The sequence below is a fragment of the Zingiber officinale genome, chromosome 4B (assembly GCF_018446385.1).
Source record: "Zingiber officinale cultivar Zhangliang chromosome 4B, Zo_v1.1, whole genome shotgun sequence".
Taxonomy (NCBI): domain Eukaryota; kingdom Viridiplantae; phylum Streptophyta; class Magnoliopsida; order Zingiberales; family Zingiberaceae; genus Zingiber; species Zingiber officinale.
The window spans coordinates 122110722-122127085 of record NC_055993.1 but is presented as its reverse complement, the minus strand read 5'-3'; the positions used below and the strand labels follow the sequence as shown (position 1 = coordinate 122127085).

The following is a 16364-nucleotide window of genomic DNA, read 5'->3' as shown; positions in this document are numbered from 1 at the left end:
GATCTTCCTCGAACATTTCCTGATCCTCTTCAGACTCTTTAGAATCTTCTTCACCCATATGGCGAAGCAGCTCCTCACACAATTCTGAATATGTGACGCGTCCTTCATGACGTCCCCATACATAGTCTGCTATTATCCTAAGATACTCTGGCAATGATTGCATCAATGCCCAGATCCTATAACTGTCCAGGACTGGAAACTCTTCTTGCTCAAGTTTCCAGAACAGTCTATCAAGCCTTCTTACATGTCCGTCGACTCCATAAGCAGACTTATACTCTATCTCCTGAATCTCCTCTCGGAGCTGGTTTCATCGCACTTCGCGACGAGTCAATGTGGTAATAGTCCGTGCCATCTGAAAAATTGAATTTAAATAAGTCAGTATAAAACTAGTTTAATTCAATTCATACAAGCATAATACCATCATTATAAATCAAGAAAAACAAATCTTCTTGATTTTCAGGAGTTTAAGTCGACCGACCCATTGGACCGGTTAATCAGGAGTCTAGATCTTAAGCTTAGTTTATTGTCCTCATTAGAACTAATCTAATTAGACAGAGATTTTTGACCTATGTTCTGTTATTGTTTAAGCTCATTTGAGTCAATCTCAGACTTATTGATCAAACTTAGGTCCGTTTGATTCATCCAATGGACATTGGATTAAGTCTGACTCATTAGAACAAATCTAATATTCTTTTTGATCAAATCTGACACAACAGAACTAATCCGGTCATATTTGATCATCCCAACTTTTGTAATCAAGATTACCCCAATTAATTTAATAATAAACTGAACTGGTTAAATCAACAAATAATTTGAACCAACTTTAGGTATCATTGAATCAAACTGATTTGCTTAAATCAACCAATAATTTAAACCAGACCTGAGTTTGATTGGACAAGTTGGTAGGATTCCATTTTCAATAAATTGAACCATAAACTAATTAAATATTTATTTATTAATTAATAATACATTTTAGTATGTATTTAATTAATTAATAAATATATTTAATTAAAATGTAAACAAAAGTTAACGTTTTTTTTAATGCAAAGAAAAATGTATCATTAATTAACATTTTTTTTCGCATGATTCACTGTGCTTCGAAAAAAAACTACTGTTCATCCCTTTAATCGATTCAGTGAATGTTTTTTTTCTTCACTGTGCTTCGTAAAAAATAGTAGTGTTCACCTTTTTTTTTCTCTTCAATCGATTCTTGAATCGATTCAATGAAGTTTTTTTCACTGTGCTTCGTCAAAAAGCACTGTTCACGTTTTTTCTTCCTCAATCGAATCAATGAATCGATTTAGGGGTGTAATAGAACCGAGCCGAGCTGAACTCTTGAATGTTTGAACTTGGCTCGTTTATAATCGAGCCGAGCTCGAGCTTTATTTAACGAATATATTCATGGCTCACGAGCTTATTCAAGCTTTTATCGAGCCTAAACGAGCTTAATAAATATAAATCATAAATTTAAATATTCATTAAAAACTAAATTATATATTTAGAGAAAATTATAATAATATTATTAAAATTTATAATTTTATTCTAATAAATAAATTTAATATATTTGTCTATATTTTTCATAAGTAGAGTGTAAAATCTATAAATTCAATATCAAAACTATTATTTTTTTATTTAAAAGTTGCTTAATGAGCTTAACGAACGTGTTCACGAGCTAACAAGTCGAATATTGCGAAGCTTGAGCTTGGTTTGTTTATCTTAACGAGTCTCATTAGACGAGCTCAAACGAGCTTTTATCGAATCGAGCTTCGAATAGCTCGCGAGTGGCTTGGTTCATTTACACCCCTAAATCGATTCAATGAAATATGTGATTTTGAATCGATCAAAATGCAATTTCAATCGATTCAATTCAATTGGATCGATTGGTTAATCGATTCAATTGATGAACAGTGTTCATTGTTCATCTTCTTCTTCGTGACAGAAGAAGAAAAAACGCGAGAGTGATTTCCGCGTCGATTTTCATGCATTCAAAACTATGCTCTGATATGATTGTTGGTAGTTTTGAGAGCATGAAACAAAAATAAAATAAAGCGGTAACCACTCACATGGATCTCCCGAAGAAATCGCTGAAGAACCGCCGGTCAACGAAGAGGCTGCCGCTGTCGGAAGCACGATCACGGGGCAACTGGAAAGCGCTTCAAGGTTCACGTGCCAAATCCCAGCCTTTGGATGTTCTCCTCTGCTCGACCAAATCACCATCGCCTCACACTTATGCCCTCTCTGATCACCTTTGAAACCTTCTGCACCGTCCCTCTTCTCATGGCTTGGGCGCACCTTAAATAAGAAGGTTGAGGAAGACGAAGGGGAAAGGACTCCCCTTCGTCTCCTTGGCGTTTGCAGCAAATGGCCGTTTGCAGTAATGAAAGAAACGAACCCTTTCGTCTTCTGTAACGCCCAACATCGACCCCCAAAACCATCGAACCGTGGTGGGCCAACCATTTGGCGGGGCAGGACAGGCCAACCCGTCAACTTGGCTGGTTAGGAAATTTTCAACCCAACCCAATCGAAGGCGGGTTGTGGATTAGACGGGCTAACCTGCGAGGCCATAATTTTTTTTAAAAAAATTTTAAAAAATTTTCATATCTTCAACGTTTTATTTCAAAAATATTTTATTAATTAAATATATTCAGAAATAGATATTTTAAATGTAAATGGATACATACGAATTCACATATTTGATGAAAAGTATTATGTTTGTAGTTTATTTTTCTTATCATATTTTATTATATTTTATTGTTTTATCATGGGAAATGAAACGAGATTTGAGACCCTCAACCTTATGATTAGAGCTACTATTTCTCAAAAAAACATGGATGTTTTTATTTTTATGAGTTGAAGTGGATATGACATAGGAGATTTTTCCAAAGATGGATCTTCAAGTTTTTTTTTTTTTTTTTATAATTTATACATTCAACACATTTGCCTGTTTTGTTCATGTCCTTCTAACACTGAATGAGGCATTAAAACAAAGCGTTCAAAGACTAAAGGCTGCAACATGTGAAATTTTAAAATCCAACAAAGCATTCAACATTGGACTATATAATGTATCTTTTCAATCCATCATTCTTCATGCTTTCCCAACAACAGTCAATCCATCTCCAAGTTATCCAGTTAAAACTGTCTTTGTGGCCAACCATAGCCTGGTGCTGCAAATCAACAAATGCTCCAACAACTCAAAGACCATCCCAACGAACTATAGCAAGATCCTCTTGGAAGGCTTCAGGGATTAGATATCAACAAAGGTTCCCAACACATAAAATCTGATAGTTCCATAGTTTCTCAACTCACGGACCAACTCAAGCCAGTCGTGGGCCGACCCACACGGGTCGTGGGCCTAGGCGGGTCGGCCCGCAACGAATTTGAGTTGATAAAATTTCAATCCAATTTATTTAAATTATTTAGCAGGATGGGCTAATCCCATAGACCCAATCCAAATTGACAGTTCTAGTAGATGCCTTATTAATTTTTTTTCTTTTCTTCACCTCCACGTGCTTCCATCCTCCATAGTAAACGAGCTTCCGTTCTAGGTCACACAGGATTTCAAATCGAAGCTCGTTCCCTTTGTCTTTCCCTTCGGTTCTATCGGTTGGTGCTCCTCGCGTGCCATCGGCGGAGCAGCCTTGTCGCGGCGGTGTTCCCCTCCTGCCACTGAGCACGCGAGAGAGCATCCTCTTGCTTCCTTCCTCGCCGCGCGGAGTAGCAGCCCTTCTGTCGGCCATACAATCGCGGAGGAAAGCTGCGCCGCAGCCTTGCAACAGCTCAGTCCTTCCATCTATAGCAGACTCATTCCTGGAGCAATCGGTAGTGGTGTGTTTGGAAGCGTCTTCGTTGACCTAGGTAGAGTCTTACCCCTCGCAATCTCCATAACAGTTGGGCGTCGTGGATTGTGTTATTTCTTCTAATGCTTGTCTCTAGTCAATTGGGGTTCTTAGCAGTCGAATTTGGAGGGTGGTGGGTGTTTAATCTAAGCTGTTTAAGAAATGTTCTCTGTGCAGTTACTCATCATGTCGGTCTTGATTGTGACGAGCGTTGGGGACATTGTGGTGGATCTCCACTCTGATAGGTGTCCTCTGACTTCCAAAAACTTTCTCAAACTTTGCAAGTATGCATTCTGACACTCTTATCATGAGCCTCGATATCATTTTGTAATGCGAGAAGAAGCAAGTGTATCTAAAGTGTTATGTTATATTTTTTGATTTTTGATTCTTTATTTGTGCAGGATGAAATATTACAATGGATGCCTGTTCCATAAGGTGGAAAAGGATTTCTTGGCACAAAGTGGAGACAGGACTGGAACTGGCACTGGAGGTGATTCGGTGTACAAGTTAGTGTTTTTTCCCAGCTTGTTATTTTTCTGCAATGATACTTTATACGATAAAATGCTGCAATTCAGACATTTCAGCAGATTATTCAGATACATGTATAGTCTGCTTATGAAATTTGCCAAGGAATTATTTCTTATCTACACTAATGATTTTTTGAAATATAAAACTAAAACATTGTTTTTTTTTTCCTTCTATTATTATCTTTATTGGTGGGAGGTTCATTATTTCACAATGTAAAGTTTTTCAGTGGGCAGGAGGTATCAACTAGGGACAATAATTTTATTTAATTTTTGTTTATCATGTTACATCTGAATTTATCTTGATTAAATGCAACTAGAATTTGTTCAAATTCCTATAGATCTATGTTCTACCCTTTTCCCATATATTGCCAGATTATTTCTGCCATATATTGTTATAGAACTACATGTCTAGTTGGTAATGCCTCTTATCAATATGCCCTATTTTCAGGTTTCTATATGGTGACCAGGCACGATTTTTTGATGATGAAATACATCCTGAGCTGAAGCATTCTCGGACTGGTACTCTAGCCATGGCTAGTGCAGGAGAGAATCTTAATGCTTCCCAGGTTTTTGTTTTGTTTTTTTTTCCATAAACATTCTATCCAGTTTGTCGATTAGTCTCCAGCAAACTACTTTTTACTAAATTTATGCTCTAATTTTGGGATGCCTCTTTTGCTAGAATTTTTGCCTATCGGCAACTTTTGTTTCCTTAATCACCTTGAAGTATTGTTCTATGAAGTTTTTATCGTACAATAACAACCAAGCCTTATCCCACTAGGTGGGGTCGGCTATATGGATCATTTTATGCCATTAAACTCTATCTCCTACTATATCACCATCTATACTTAAATAAATTTTATCTTATTTTATTTTGGCTAACCAATTCTTTTTTGGTCTCTCTCTTTCTTGTTTGATATGTGTGTTTGTCATAGTTTCACATTGCCTAACTGGAACATTTGTTGGTTATTTAAGTACATGCCCGTACCATCTTAAACGTGTCTCTTAGAGTTTTCCTTCAATAGATGTAACTCCGATTTTCTCTCTAATAATCTCATTTCTTATTCTGTCCATCCACTTATGTCTACACATCCACCTTAACATCCTCATCTTTGCAACTCTCATCTTCTGCTAATGTGCTTGAGTCATCGCCCAACATTCAGTTTTATATAACATAGCAGGTCAAACTGCGGTTTTATAGAACTTTCTTTTAAGTTTAAGAGGTACTTTACGATCATATAAAACACTTGCCACTCTTCTCCATTTTAACCATTCTGTTTGTATTCTAGGTAAGACATCTGTCTCAATCTCTCTATCGTTTTGCAAAAATGATCCTAAATATTTAAAACTCTCAGTTTCGGTCAATTCATCATCTCCTATCTTAATAATTGTCTCATTACGTCTAATATTGCTAAACTTAAATTCCATATATTTTTTCTTTATTCTACTAAGCCTAAAATCTTTCCCTTCTAGTATTTTTCGCCAAGATTCTAATTTAGCATTTACTCCTTCACGTGTTTTATCTACTAAAATAGTATCATCTGCAAACAACATGCAGTACTGTGTCTTGAATGTGTGTAGTGAGTTTGTCCAAAATTAGTGTAAAAGGATAGAGACTTAGAGCTGATCCTTGATGTAACTCTATCTTTATTGGAAATGCTTTAGTTACTCCGCCTGAAAACTTTACTCTAGTCGTTACATCCTCGTACATATCCTTAATTAGTTCAATATATATCACGCTAACACCTCTCTTTTCTAGAATTCTCTATATAATTTCTCTGGGACTCTATCATAAGTTTTTTCTAAGTCAATGAATACTATGTGTAGATCTTTTTTTTGCTCCCGATATATTTCAATTAGTTGTCTAAGAAGATGTATAACTTCTATTGTCGACCTTCTAGACATGAATTCAAATTGATTTTCGGTTACTATGGTTTCCTTCCTTAATTTTTTTTTCTATTATTTTTTTTCCAAAATTTTATGGTATGACTCATTAGTTTAACTTATATAGTTTGCACAATTTTGTACGTCTCCCTTATTCTTATATAAGGGAACTAGAGCACTTACCCTCTATTGATCATACATTTTTTTTTTCATTTTCAATATCATGTTATATAATTTTGTAAGTCATTAGTAACTTGTTTCCCTATGCACTTCCATACCTCTATCGGAATATCGTCTGGTCTAACGATTTTTCCCCCATTTAAAGCTTGTTCTACTTCTTAAGTTTGAATTCTACGATAATTTAAATTTCTATACTCATTTGACCTACTTAAATTATCTAAGTCAAGTTAGTCACCTAAATCTTCATTAAAAAGTTGATGAAAATATCTCTTCCACCGCTCTTTTATTTTTCTATCGTTTACTAGTACTCTATTACATTCATCTTTAATACATTTTATTTGGATAAGACCTCTTGTTTTCCTTTCTCTCACTTTAGTTATTCTATAAATGTCTCTTTCCTCTTCTTTTGTATTCAATTTTTGATATAATCATTCAAAAGTTTCATTCTTTGCTTCATTCACTACTTTCTTGGTTTCTTTCTTGGCTATTGTATATTTTTAAATTTTTTTCTTATTCTTACAAATATATAATTTTTTATAAGTGATTTGTTTTTCCTTTATTTTCTCTTGTACTTTCTCATTCCACCACCAAAGAGAAAATTGCCACATCAGCGACCCCCTAGAGCTGGTTCCACGGATATGGAGGGAGGTAAATGCAGGTACACAACTGAAAGCGCATGGCCTGGATGCTAACCCCAGGTATTCTCATTTCACCATAAAGATTCTTTATTTAGTGGTGCATGTCCCTTTGAATCACCGAGTACACTCTTTGTTATTATTTTAAACTTTGATATTATTTTATCTTATGTTGTATTAAAGTCACCATATATTTTACCTAATACTTGTACTCCTACCTTCTTCTTAAATATATTTTGCTTCCCATCATTTAATTTCCACCATTTAATTCTAAGAGTCGTATCTATTTTCTTTCTATTGATATTATGTTCGAGGCGTATATCCAGCACTACTATCTATTTTCTTTTGAACGTATCATTTCATTTTGCAGAATATTTTGTAATATTTTATCTAAGTCGTCTTAAAACCTTGATTTGATAACTTCATCTAATCCTACTTGCGGTGCATATACGCTAATTATGTTTATAGTTTCTTTTGCCACTATTATTTTAAAGGCTATAATCGATCCCCTTTTCTAACTACAACAACTTCATCCTTTAACAAACTATCTACAACAATACTTATTCCATTTCTTATTTTACTTTTTCCCGTGTACCATAACTTAAAACTTGAATTCTATATCATGTTTCTTGTACACATAAAATCGTAATTCTTCTCCTAATCATCGTATTTACTACCTCCATTAATTTACGAGGTTCTTATGTTTCATATTTCAAATTTTAGATTATTAGTTTTCCTATCATATTTGTTCTTATCCAACCTATGGTGTGAGAACTCTTGCATATTTAACATTACACTCAAATTCTCATGGAAATGTAGCGGTCCTTACCGATACGTTACAGTCGGACCTTGCAATGCAAACTCTTGCATATTTAGCACTACACCTAAGTTCTGGAGATGTAGCAATCTTTACCGAGACGTTACAGTCGGATCCTGCAACGCGTTCCTTTCAGTGAACAACCTAGCATTAACACAATAGTTTAATGGGTCAATTCATTGAACATTTGTCATAGTTTTAACGCTGGCCGGTAACTTAACGCAACCCCCTCCTTTATCTGGGCTTGGGACCGGCTATGACTGATTCATCATGGGCGGAGTTTTTGAAGTTTTTATTGTACTTCATTTATAATTTTTAATCTTATGCTAGTATCATCCATGCAGTTCTACTTCACATTACGAGATGACATTGACTATCTCGATGGGAAACACACTGTGAGTACACATCATTAATCCTTTTGTGCATTGCCAAATTTCCCACCCTCTGGAAATCTAAACTTTCTTAATTCTTGATGCAGGTATTTGGTGTTGTTGAAGAAAAGGAAGGATTGGACACTCTGGCTAAGATAAATGAAGCTTATGTGGATTCTAACAAAAGGCCCTATAAAGATATAAGGTTTGTGCCCTCTCTTTCTTTGTAAAAAAATTGTGTGAACTAAGTACAGTGGAGCTTCATCATCATTTTACCCCCTCTTGTTTTTTCTGTCAACAGCAAAAAAAGAAAAATATTAATAACCTAGAAAATTTGAAATGAATGAAAGTGTAACTTCATTGTTGTAGGTTGCATCTTCTATTCTTATTGTTAAGAATTGTTGTCATTTCCAGCATACTCCTTTACTAGTTCCATGTTTCCAGATGTTTGGAAAGGAACTAACAAAGTTGAGCTAGGAAATGCTTGACATGCTCATTATGCTTTGCTTGCAGTGCCACAATAGACTCCCAGGTTATGTACTTCTGATTCCATTGCAATTGATTTAAGGGGTGCTGTTAGCTGTTAGGTGCTGTTAGCTGTTATACGACAGTGATATGTGGTCTGCATGAATATTTCTCACAAGTTTTGATGATGTATCAGACCTTTGTAATGGATTAATTATACCACTAGTATTTATTTCCTTGGTTGTTTTAGACTAATAATTTGATGCTGATCCATGTGAGGACCAACTTAAATGAATTAATCAGATTTTGCGACAAGATTAAACTGTTGTTTCTCAGGTTCTTTGAATTACTTGAAAAGGGTTTCGATCCACCTCTTGATAATCTTGGTAAAGCTAAAAACAATATAAGTACACAAATTTGAAGAGTTACACTCTTTGACAATTCATTTTCAGTTCCAGCATGTTTGAAGATTTATGAGACTGCCTGATATTTCCTTCTTCATAATGATTTGTGATTTTGCTTTGGCAGAATCAAGCATACCTACATTCTGGACGATCCTTTTGATGACCCACCTCAACTATCTGAGTTTATCCCTGAGAAATCCCCAGAGGGTAAACTAGATGATGAGGTAAGTTATTGACCTTTCCTACCACTTTGTGTACCGTGTTCCCTTTTTGTGCGTGTGATCATGTGATGGGGAACTCTTTTTTATTTGTACATTTTTTTTCCTTGTCTGAATTTGTCTTTTATTTGTATTGTAAAAATGCATCTTTGAGATTGCTCAAAAGCTTGAATTTTACACAGATGTCTTTGAAATGATTGTTTGTCTTCTTTTTCATCTTTCATGCCGTTCTTGCGCATAGTGTTCTTTGTTATCATAGTTAGGAGCCTTTTCAGGACAGTGGTAAAGGTGTATCTTATAATTTGTGTGATTAAGGTTTGAGTCATGTTCAAATTTTACACTGACCTCCATATCTCAGAATCAGGACCTAATATTCGCAGATGCCTTGTTATGAGCTATATATTTCACTTTGGTACTTTTTATACTTCAATTTTACTCTTTGCTCTATTAAACTGTTTATTTCTTTCGTTGAGACTTAGTTATCTTTTCTAATATGCTTTACATGATTTTTTTTCCCTTGAATACTCAATCGATTTGTGGAATTGAAACTTTTGGGGGGGTATATATTAGAAAAATACGACTAGTAATTTAACTTATTTTGGCATCTTGAAGGTTTTCTGCACATTGATACTGGTTAGAGTTTCTTGTGTCATTTTATTCATGTCTCAGCCTTTTTTTCATTATGGGTACGTACAGATTGTAGAAGAGCGATTAGAAGATGACTGGGTTCCCTTGGACGATACATTAGGCCCAGAAGAGATTGAGGAGAGACTTCGTAGTAAAGAGGCCCATACAAATGCGGCTATTCTTGAAAGTGTAAGAAATTCTTGTCAGAATTCTGATGTTCTATTTTTTTGTTAATCTGATTTAGTTTTTCAATTTTTACAATTGGAGTTTCTTTATGTGCCAGATAGGAGACATTCCTGATGCTGATGTTAAACCACCAGAGAATGTGCTATTTGTTTGTAAACTGAATCCAGTTACTCAAGTAAATAATCCTTTACTGAACTACTATTACCGTCAATGAGCGCATCGGGTATTTTTTTTTATTTGTGAATTGTTTTTTTAAGGGTTTAGCTTCTGCATCACTTATGTATGATAAGGTCTATTCACAATGCAGGCTTTCTTTTATTTTTTTTTGTGGTTTTTATATGATATTGTTTTCAAATGATTTGACTGCAGGATGAGGACTTGCATACAATATTTTCACGCTTTGGAACTGTTACATCGTAAGTGCTAATTTCTAACTGAACTTGATGTTGCCACTGTCCTTGTTATTTATCATCCTGAACTGAGATAAAAAAAAACTCACATATATAGGGCTGACATAATACGCGACTACAAGACTGGAGACAGTTTATGCTATGCTTTCATAGGTAAGTTTCTTAAACTGGACTACTATAATTTGTGCATCGTTTTATTTCCTATTTTTAAGCAGAATGACGTTATATTGCAATAGAATTTGGTTTGCATATAGTACACAAGGCTGAGTTGTAGCATGAAGGCTGTCGGCGATTTCTCCTCTTAGAAAATAGTTTGTCTACACCTTGAAATGCTTTCTTGAAAGGACTTTCTGCAATCCGTATGAGATTCTCATGAAATGATTTTGTTGGCTGTGCTTACTTCTGTCCCCTTGCTTAATCATTACCAGCATTAGCAGACTAGATTCTGTTACAATTTATCATATTCCTCAAGAACAAGTTTTAACATAAACATCCAAGAAGCTAGTGAGGTATGATCATTTTATTAGAACCAACGGTAAAAAATCTCTGTTTGCTAATTAAGCAATGGCTGGATATTTTAGATTATGAATTTTCTATTATATCAAAGCAGAAAAAGGAAAAGTTCACTGAATATTTTCCAAGTGTTTTGCCTACTCGCCATGTACATTATACACTTGCTGCTTGTTGTTGCTCATGCTTAATTACATGTTTCCCTTTTAACTATTTCCCAGAGTTTGAGTCGAATGATGCATGTGAACGAGCGTATTTCAAGGTAAGTCATGCACTTACATTACTTTTAATTAAAAATTCTAGTTGACATCCAACTGTTGTAATGCCAAGTGGTTCGCTTTATTTTTTCATATTCTTTTTGAGAAGGAAACAGGGATCTATAGAATGTATTTTCACCTAATACTGCTTAGACTATCGACCTGCTCTGAATTTGTCCATAAGCACGTTTTAAGCATGTGGGCTACATTTACCTATCTAATGAATTTATATACAATATTGGAACCTGTGTATGTTTATATTAACTACCATTCTATTTTGGTTGTCTCAATTTAGAAGTAACCAAGGAGGGGTTTGTCTATCTTAATTGAACAATCAAAGGCTAATGTTGAGATACTGTCTTTAAGATGCGTCCAATTGTTAGCATTGAAGCAAAGTTTTAGATCTAAAGAAGGATTTTAATTTGAAATAATTTGACATAAACATGCTTCTTCAATCTCTTTTAATAGTCTTTTAAAAAATTGTTTGTTTATGATATATCTAGATATTTGAATCTCCATCATTCTTAAGTTCGATACCCATGTCTTTTTGACACTGTGGCGACACTAAATGTGCCAAGCTTTATACAAACTTGATTCTCATCTTCATTGGTTTGCTCACAGATAAAATTGTGTGTGCATAATAACAGATGGACAACACTCTAATTGACGACCGGAGGATACACGTGGATTTCAGCCAAAGTGTTTCTAGACTATGGAACCAGTATAGGCATGGAAAAAGAGGCAATTCCGATAAAGGTATGTGCAACATAGACCCATTTGCTATATTTGTTATACCATCTCTTCTTTTTTATTTGTCCACAACTGATTATGTCATGAATATATGGTTTAACTCGTACTATGATTAGTAATTAATTTAGAAATTGCAATTGTGCATAAATTATGTATTTATGCCACATGAAAAATCAGCATAAAAGGGTTTCATTCTAAGATAGGAACAATAGATAAGACATCAACAAAGTACCTCATACTAAATGATGAGAGTAACAAGCTTGAGGATTAATCTCTATTCACCTAATGCTTTCTCAAGGATCATACTTTCTTTTTGATAAATGTCAAGGGCGGCTCAACATTTTTTCAAGCAAAGCATATTCCATAGATCTTTTGCCTTTTGGGAGGTTATTTTTTCAATTCAAAATGACTTGTTTTTCCAATTCGATATGACTCTTGTTTTTCTCTTCAAAACAAACTTTATTGATTACTGATTATTCTGTATTTTAAGTTCTTAAGCAATTTTTTTTATATACCCTTTTACTTCAGTTGGACAATGTAAAACATGGGCAAATACACACATTAAAGGCGGAAGAAGAAAATCGAAGAGGATTTGATTAACAATGATAAAATTTATTTAAATATAGATGATATTATAGGGCAGAGAGCTCAATGATGTAAGAGGATTTATATAGCCGACTTGACCTAGTGGGATAAGGTTTGGTTGTCATCATCGTCAATATATATTCCCATGCAAGAGCAAATGTAAGTGATGTGCCTCTGTTTATCTTTTTCCCACAAGGAGGTCCTTTCTGCTCAATCATTGTGTTACTCTCAATGAATTGGAACATTTTCCAACTAATTGCCTGGTTTTCTTTTAATTAACAAAACTAAAAATCTTAATATGTAGTACAGATCTCTGTTCATCACATTCAATTCCATTGTCAAGGTTGATTTCTAAGTCTTAGCTGGACCTTAATCAATACTCGATTGAGGTTGCTGTTTATTATCTATCATAGTGCAAACTACAAGCAAATCCCTTAGCACCGCTTATCGACTCCTTGCTATATGTTATAACTAAAAAGTGGTCTATGCCACTTTTCACGTCTTAAACTAACTTTATCATGTTTCTAGAGGTAAAACCACTTTATCGATGATGGGCATCTATTCAGTAAATTCTGCTGCTGTACTTAAATCTTTATGTAGAATACTTTGTTGTAAATCTATATTGCTGAACCTGTTCAACCGTCGTGTCGGAAATCGATCTCTTGCTTGTTCCTTTATGAAGGATGCTTCAAATGTGGGGCTCTCGATCACTTAGCAAAGAACTGTGACAATGACACCGAGAACAAACAGAAAGGAAACAAGTATGTCCTGAAAGATGATAGTACACAGCGCGGTGGACATCAACATGAGAGGTACCAACCTCCCCTCTCTCTGTTGTCAATGCATTTTGTTTGTTCTCTTTCCCCTCTTCCGATTTACTAGTAGATTTTTTATGCTGCTGCAGCTATGACATGTTGTTTGACGAAGATAATCTGGAGGATCAAAGAGAAGACCGATCAGGAAAGACAAAGAAGCCAAAGTACTCTACTGAAAGAGACAGGAATTCTGACAGGCAGAGGCACAAGGACTATATCAGAAGTGGTAGTGAGCTAAATGAGAAAGCCAGAGAAAGCCAAAGATACGACGATCATTACAAAGAAAGCCACCGGAGACGGCATGAAAGTAGCAGACATGCACAGGACAGCGATGATCAAAAGAGAAGCTATAGCCACCATGTAAAAGACACAGGAGACAGGAATGAGAGAGATCGTCACAGGAGAAATGAGGATGAGCGCCTTCGTAAGAGAAGAAGTCGGGACCAGGAAACTGACCATAGACGGGAGAGGAGTTCCAGGGACAGGGAGGACAAGTATCACAAGGAACGTAGTTACAGAGAGGAAAGGAGATGAAAATTGTTTCTTGTAATGGAGTTGGGATTCTTGGTTTGTTTGTGTTAGTGAGGTTGTTGGATTAAATATACAATTAGGAAAAATTAATTATACTTAATTTGAGAAATGCCATTGTATTTTCATCATTATGGTGGATTTTGTTGATAAGGATAATTGTTTTATTCTTTATAACTTCTCATACAATAAGTATTGCTAGTTTATTATAAGACATTTTTTTCTATTCTATTTTTCAAAGAACCGAATAGAATTGGAGATTGAGGATAATAAAATGGATTAAAAATTTATAATTTTGTAAAAAATAATGTTAAAAGGACGTTGATTTTTTTTTAAAAAAATTATAGTTGTTACAAATAATATTACATATATATTGTTATTAAATTAAATTAAAATTACTTTGACTTATTAAATTCACTTCAAAATTATAGCATCCCTAATTATAATTGTTTGTCCAATTAATTTTTTGGATATAAACCACCACCTTTCCTTAGTTGACTTATAGGTACAGTACGAGTCCCCGGAGCTATGGTACAGTGGTAGGATATTCAGATTATCATCCAGATATTTACGATTCAAATCTCAATTATAATGAATTTGTAGAAATTTTTCTTCCAAATGGGGCATACAACTAAAGGATGCTGGGCTCCTGGGTTGTCCATTATGAGCGCTTCCCGATTTATCCTGATAACCAGTGGAAAACTTTCGTGGAGCGGTCGGTCACCGCATGCTCGACGTTACCCAACCTGGTTAATTATTTTTTTCTTATAGGTACATTATCGACATAGTTGATAGTTGAGATGAAAGTGGATGGAAGTTTATCACTTGGGGTTGAGGGGTTAAATTTTAGAATTGACAAAGTATAAATCCCTGCATTCTGTATGACTCATCCATCCACTTATCTTTTTAGTCATCATACTTTACCTCCTTTGTGTTGATCTGAGATAGACTGACGGAGGTGCTAGGGGTGAATGCTTCGTTTTTTTTTTTTTTTTTTTTTTTGTCACTTATAAGTAAATCAAAATACAACGTACAAGACTGACTTTTAAAATCATCCCGACTAGGTTTTGAATTTTAATCCTCTTATTTATCCTGTTTGTAAAAATGATGAATCAAAAAACATCAAATTTGGGATGATTAATCCAATTCTATAAAAATTGTTCACCGATCATCAAAATATTATTTATCCTTTTTAGTTACCTGTAAACTCGAATGATCAATCTAATTTTATAAATTTTTTTTACCAATCATCAATTATTTATCCTTTGTAAGTTACCCGTAAAGGTGCAATTATAATTGTTGTAATTTGTAAAAGCTACTGCATATCATATGTTTTTTTTAATAATTAAATGTCTAAGCACCGCTCCACTAATCATGGCGAAGATAGTTGTTCCTATAACGAAAGGACTACTTTCATTCGTAGGATTCGACTACCGGATAAATCTAACATATAACTTATTCACTACTAGATGAATTTGGAACACAGTTTATACACACTTACGTTATATATGACATGTTTTTTTTTTTTTTAAATTCCAGATATCTATATATTAGGCCAACTAGTTCTGAAGATGAGCCACCTTAGTTCATCCACCGGATAAATCCGATTTAATATGGGTGGAATGGATGTTAGAATAAAAAGTTAAGTCGTATCCCTCCAGAACTGCCTTACACTGAGATAAATTTTAAAAAATATTTTATCCTATCAACAACACATTTTATATTGCTATAATTACATAAATTATTATTATTATTATATATTAAAATAAGAGTATTTTAAAAATATGCTTTTAATAATTTTTTAAAATAAAATATTTATATATAAAAAATGCTTAAGGCGACGTTTGATTCTTTCCTAAGAATCAGAATAAAAATGAGAATCATAGTATTATAGAATGAGAATGGATATGAGTATATATATCACTCTTAAAATAATATTTAGTTAGTTGTATATTTTTCATTGGAATGAATTTAAATTTCGTTTTTTATCCTTAGAGAAAATAAGAGAAAAAATTAGATGTGAGAGAGAGTTGAATATGAAAATATGATGAGAGAGAACGATGAAAGAGAAATTGTGATGAGAGAAAATGTGATAGAAAAGAATGAAGAGAAAATGAGAAAAGAGAGTGTGATGAGAGAGAGCATGGTGGTAAAAGACAAATACGCTCGCGGCTCACCCCCAGTGCCTTTGCCAACCCGTCCCAGGGTCAACATGGAGGAGGTAAATGACGAGCGGCTACTAGTCTTTGGAATAGTGACTAGCACATAAGGGAGACATTTACCTCGGCTTTACCGAGATTTGAACCCCAGACCTCATGGTAGTAACACCTCATGTGCTGGCTACTAGACCATCTCGAGGGAA

General features: G+C 34.5%; 1 protein-coding gene across 2 annotated transcripts; it reads left to right on the top strand.

The window, feature by feature from the left end:
- Nucleotides 1-3550: 3550 nt before the first annotated feature.
- On the top strand, nt 3551-14136 carry LOC121976333 (peptidyl-prolyl cis-trans isomerase CYP59-like). Of its 2 annotated transcripts, none has more exons than XM_042528458.1 (15): nt 3551-3855; nt 4014-4081; nt 4238-4342; nt 4812-4929; nt 8221-8271; nt 8355-8452; nt 9241-9340; nt 10031-10150; nt 10245-10322; nt 10517-10563; nt 10655-10710; nt 11289-11329; nt 11972-12080; nt 13342-13471; nt 13564-14136. In XM_042528458.1, exons 2-15 carry the CDS (start codon nt 4023-4025, stop codon nt 14006-14008), a joined length of 1557 nt encoding a protein of 518 aa, XP_042384392.1. In that variant the 5' UTR covers nt 3551-3855; nt 4014-4022; the 3' UTR covers nt 14009-14136. The 2 variants fall into 2 exon arrangements, with proteins under 2 accessions (XP_042384392.1, XP_042384391.1); XM_042528457.1 differs by having other exon boundaries at nt 4014-4120.
- The last annotated feature ends 2228 nt before the right edge of the window (nt 14137-16364 follow it).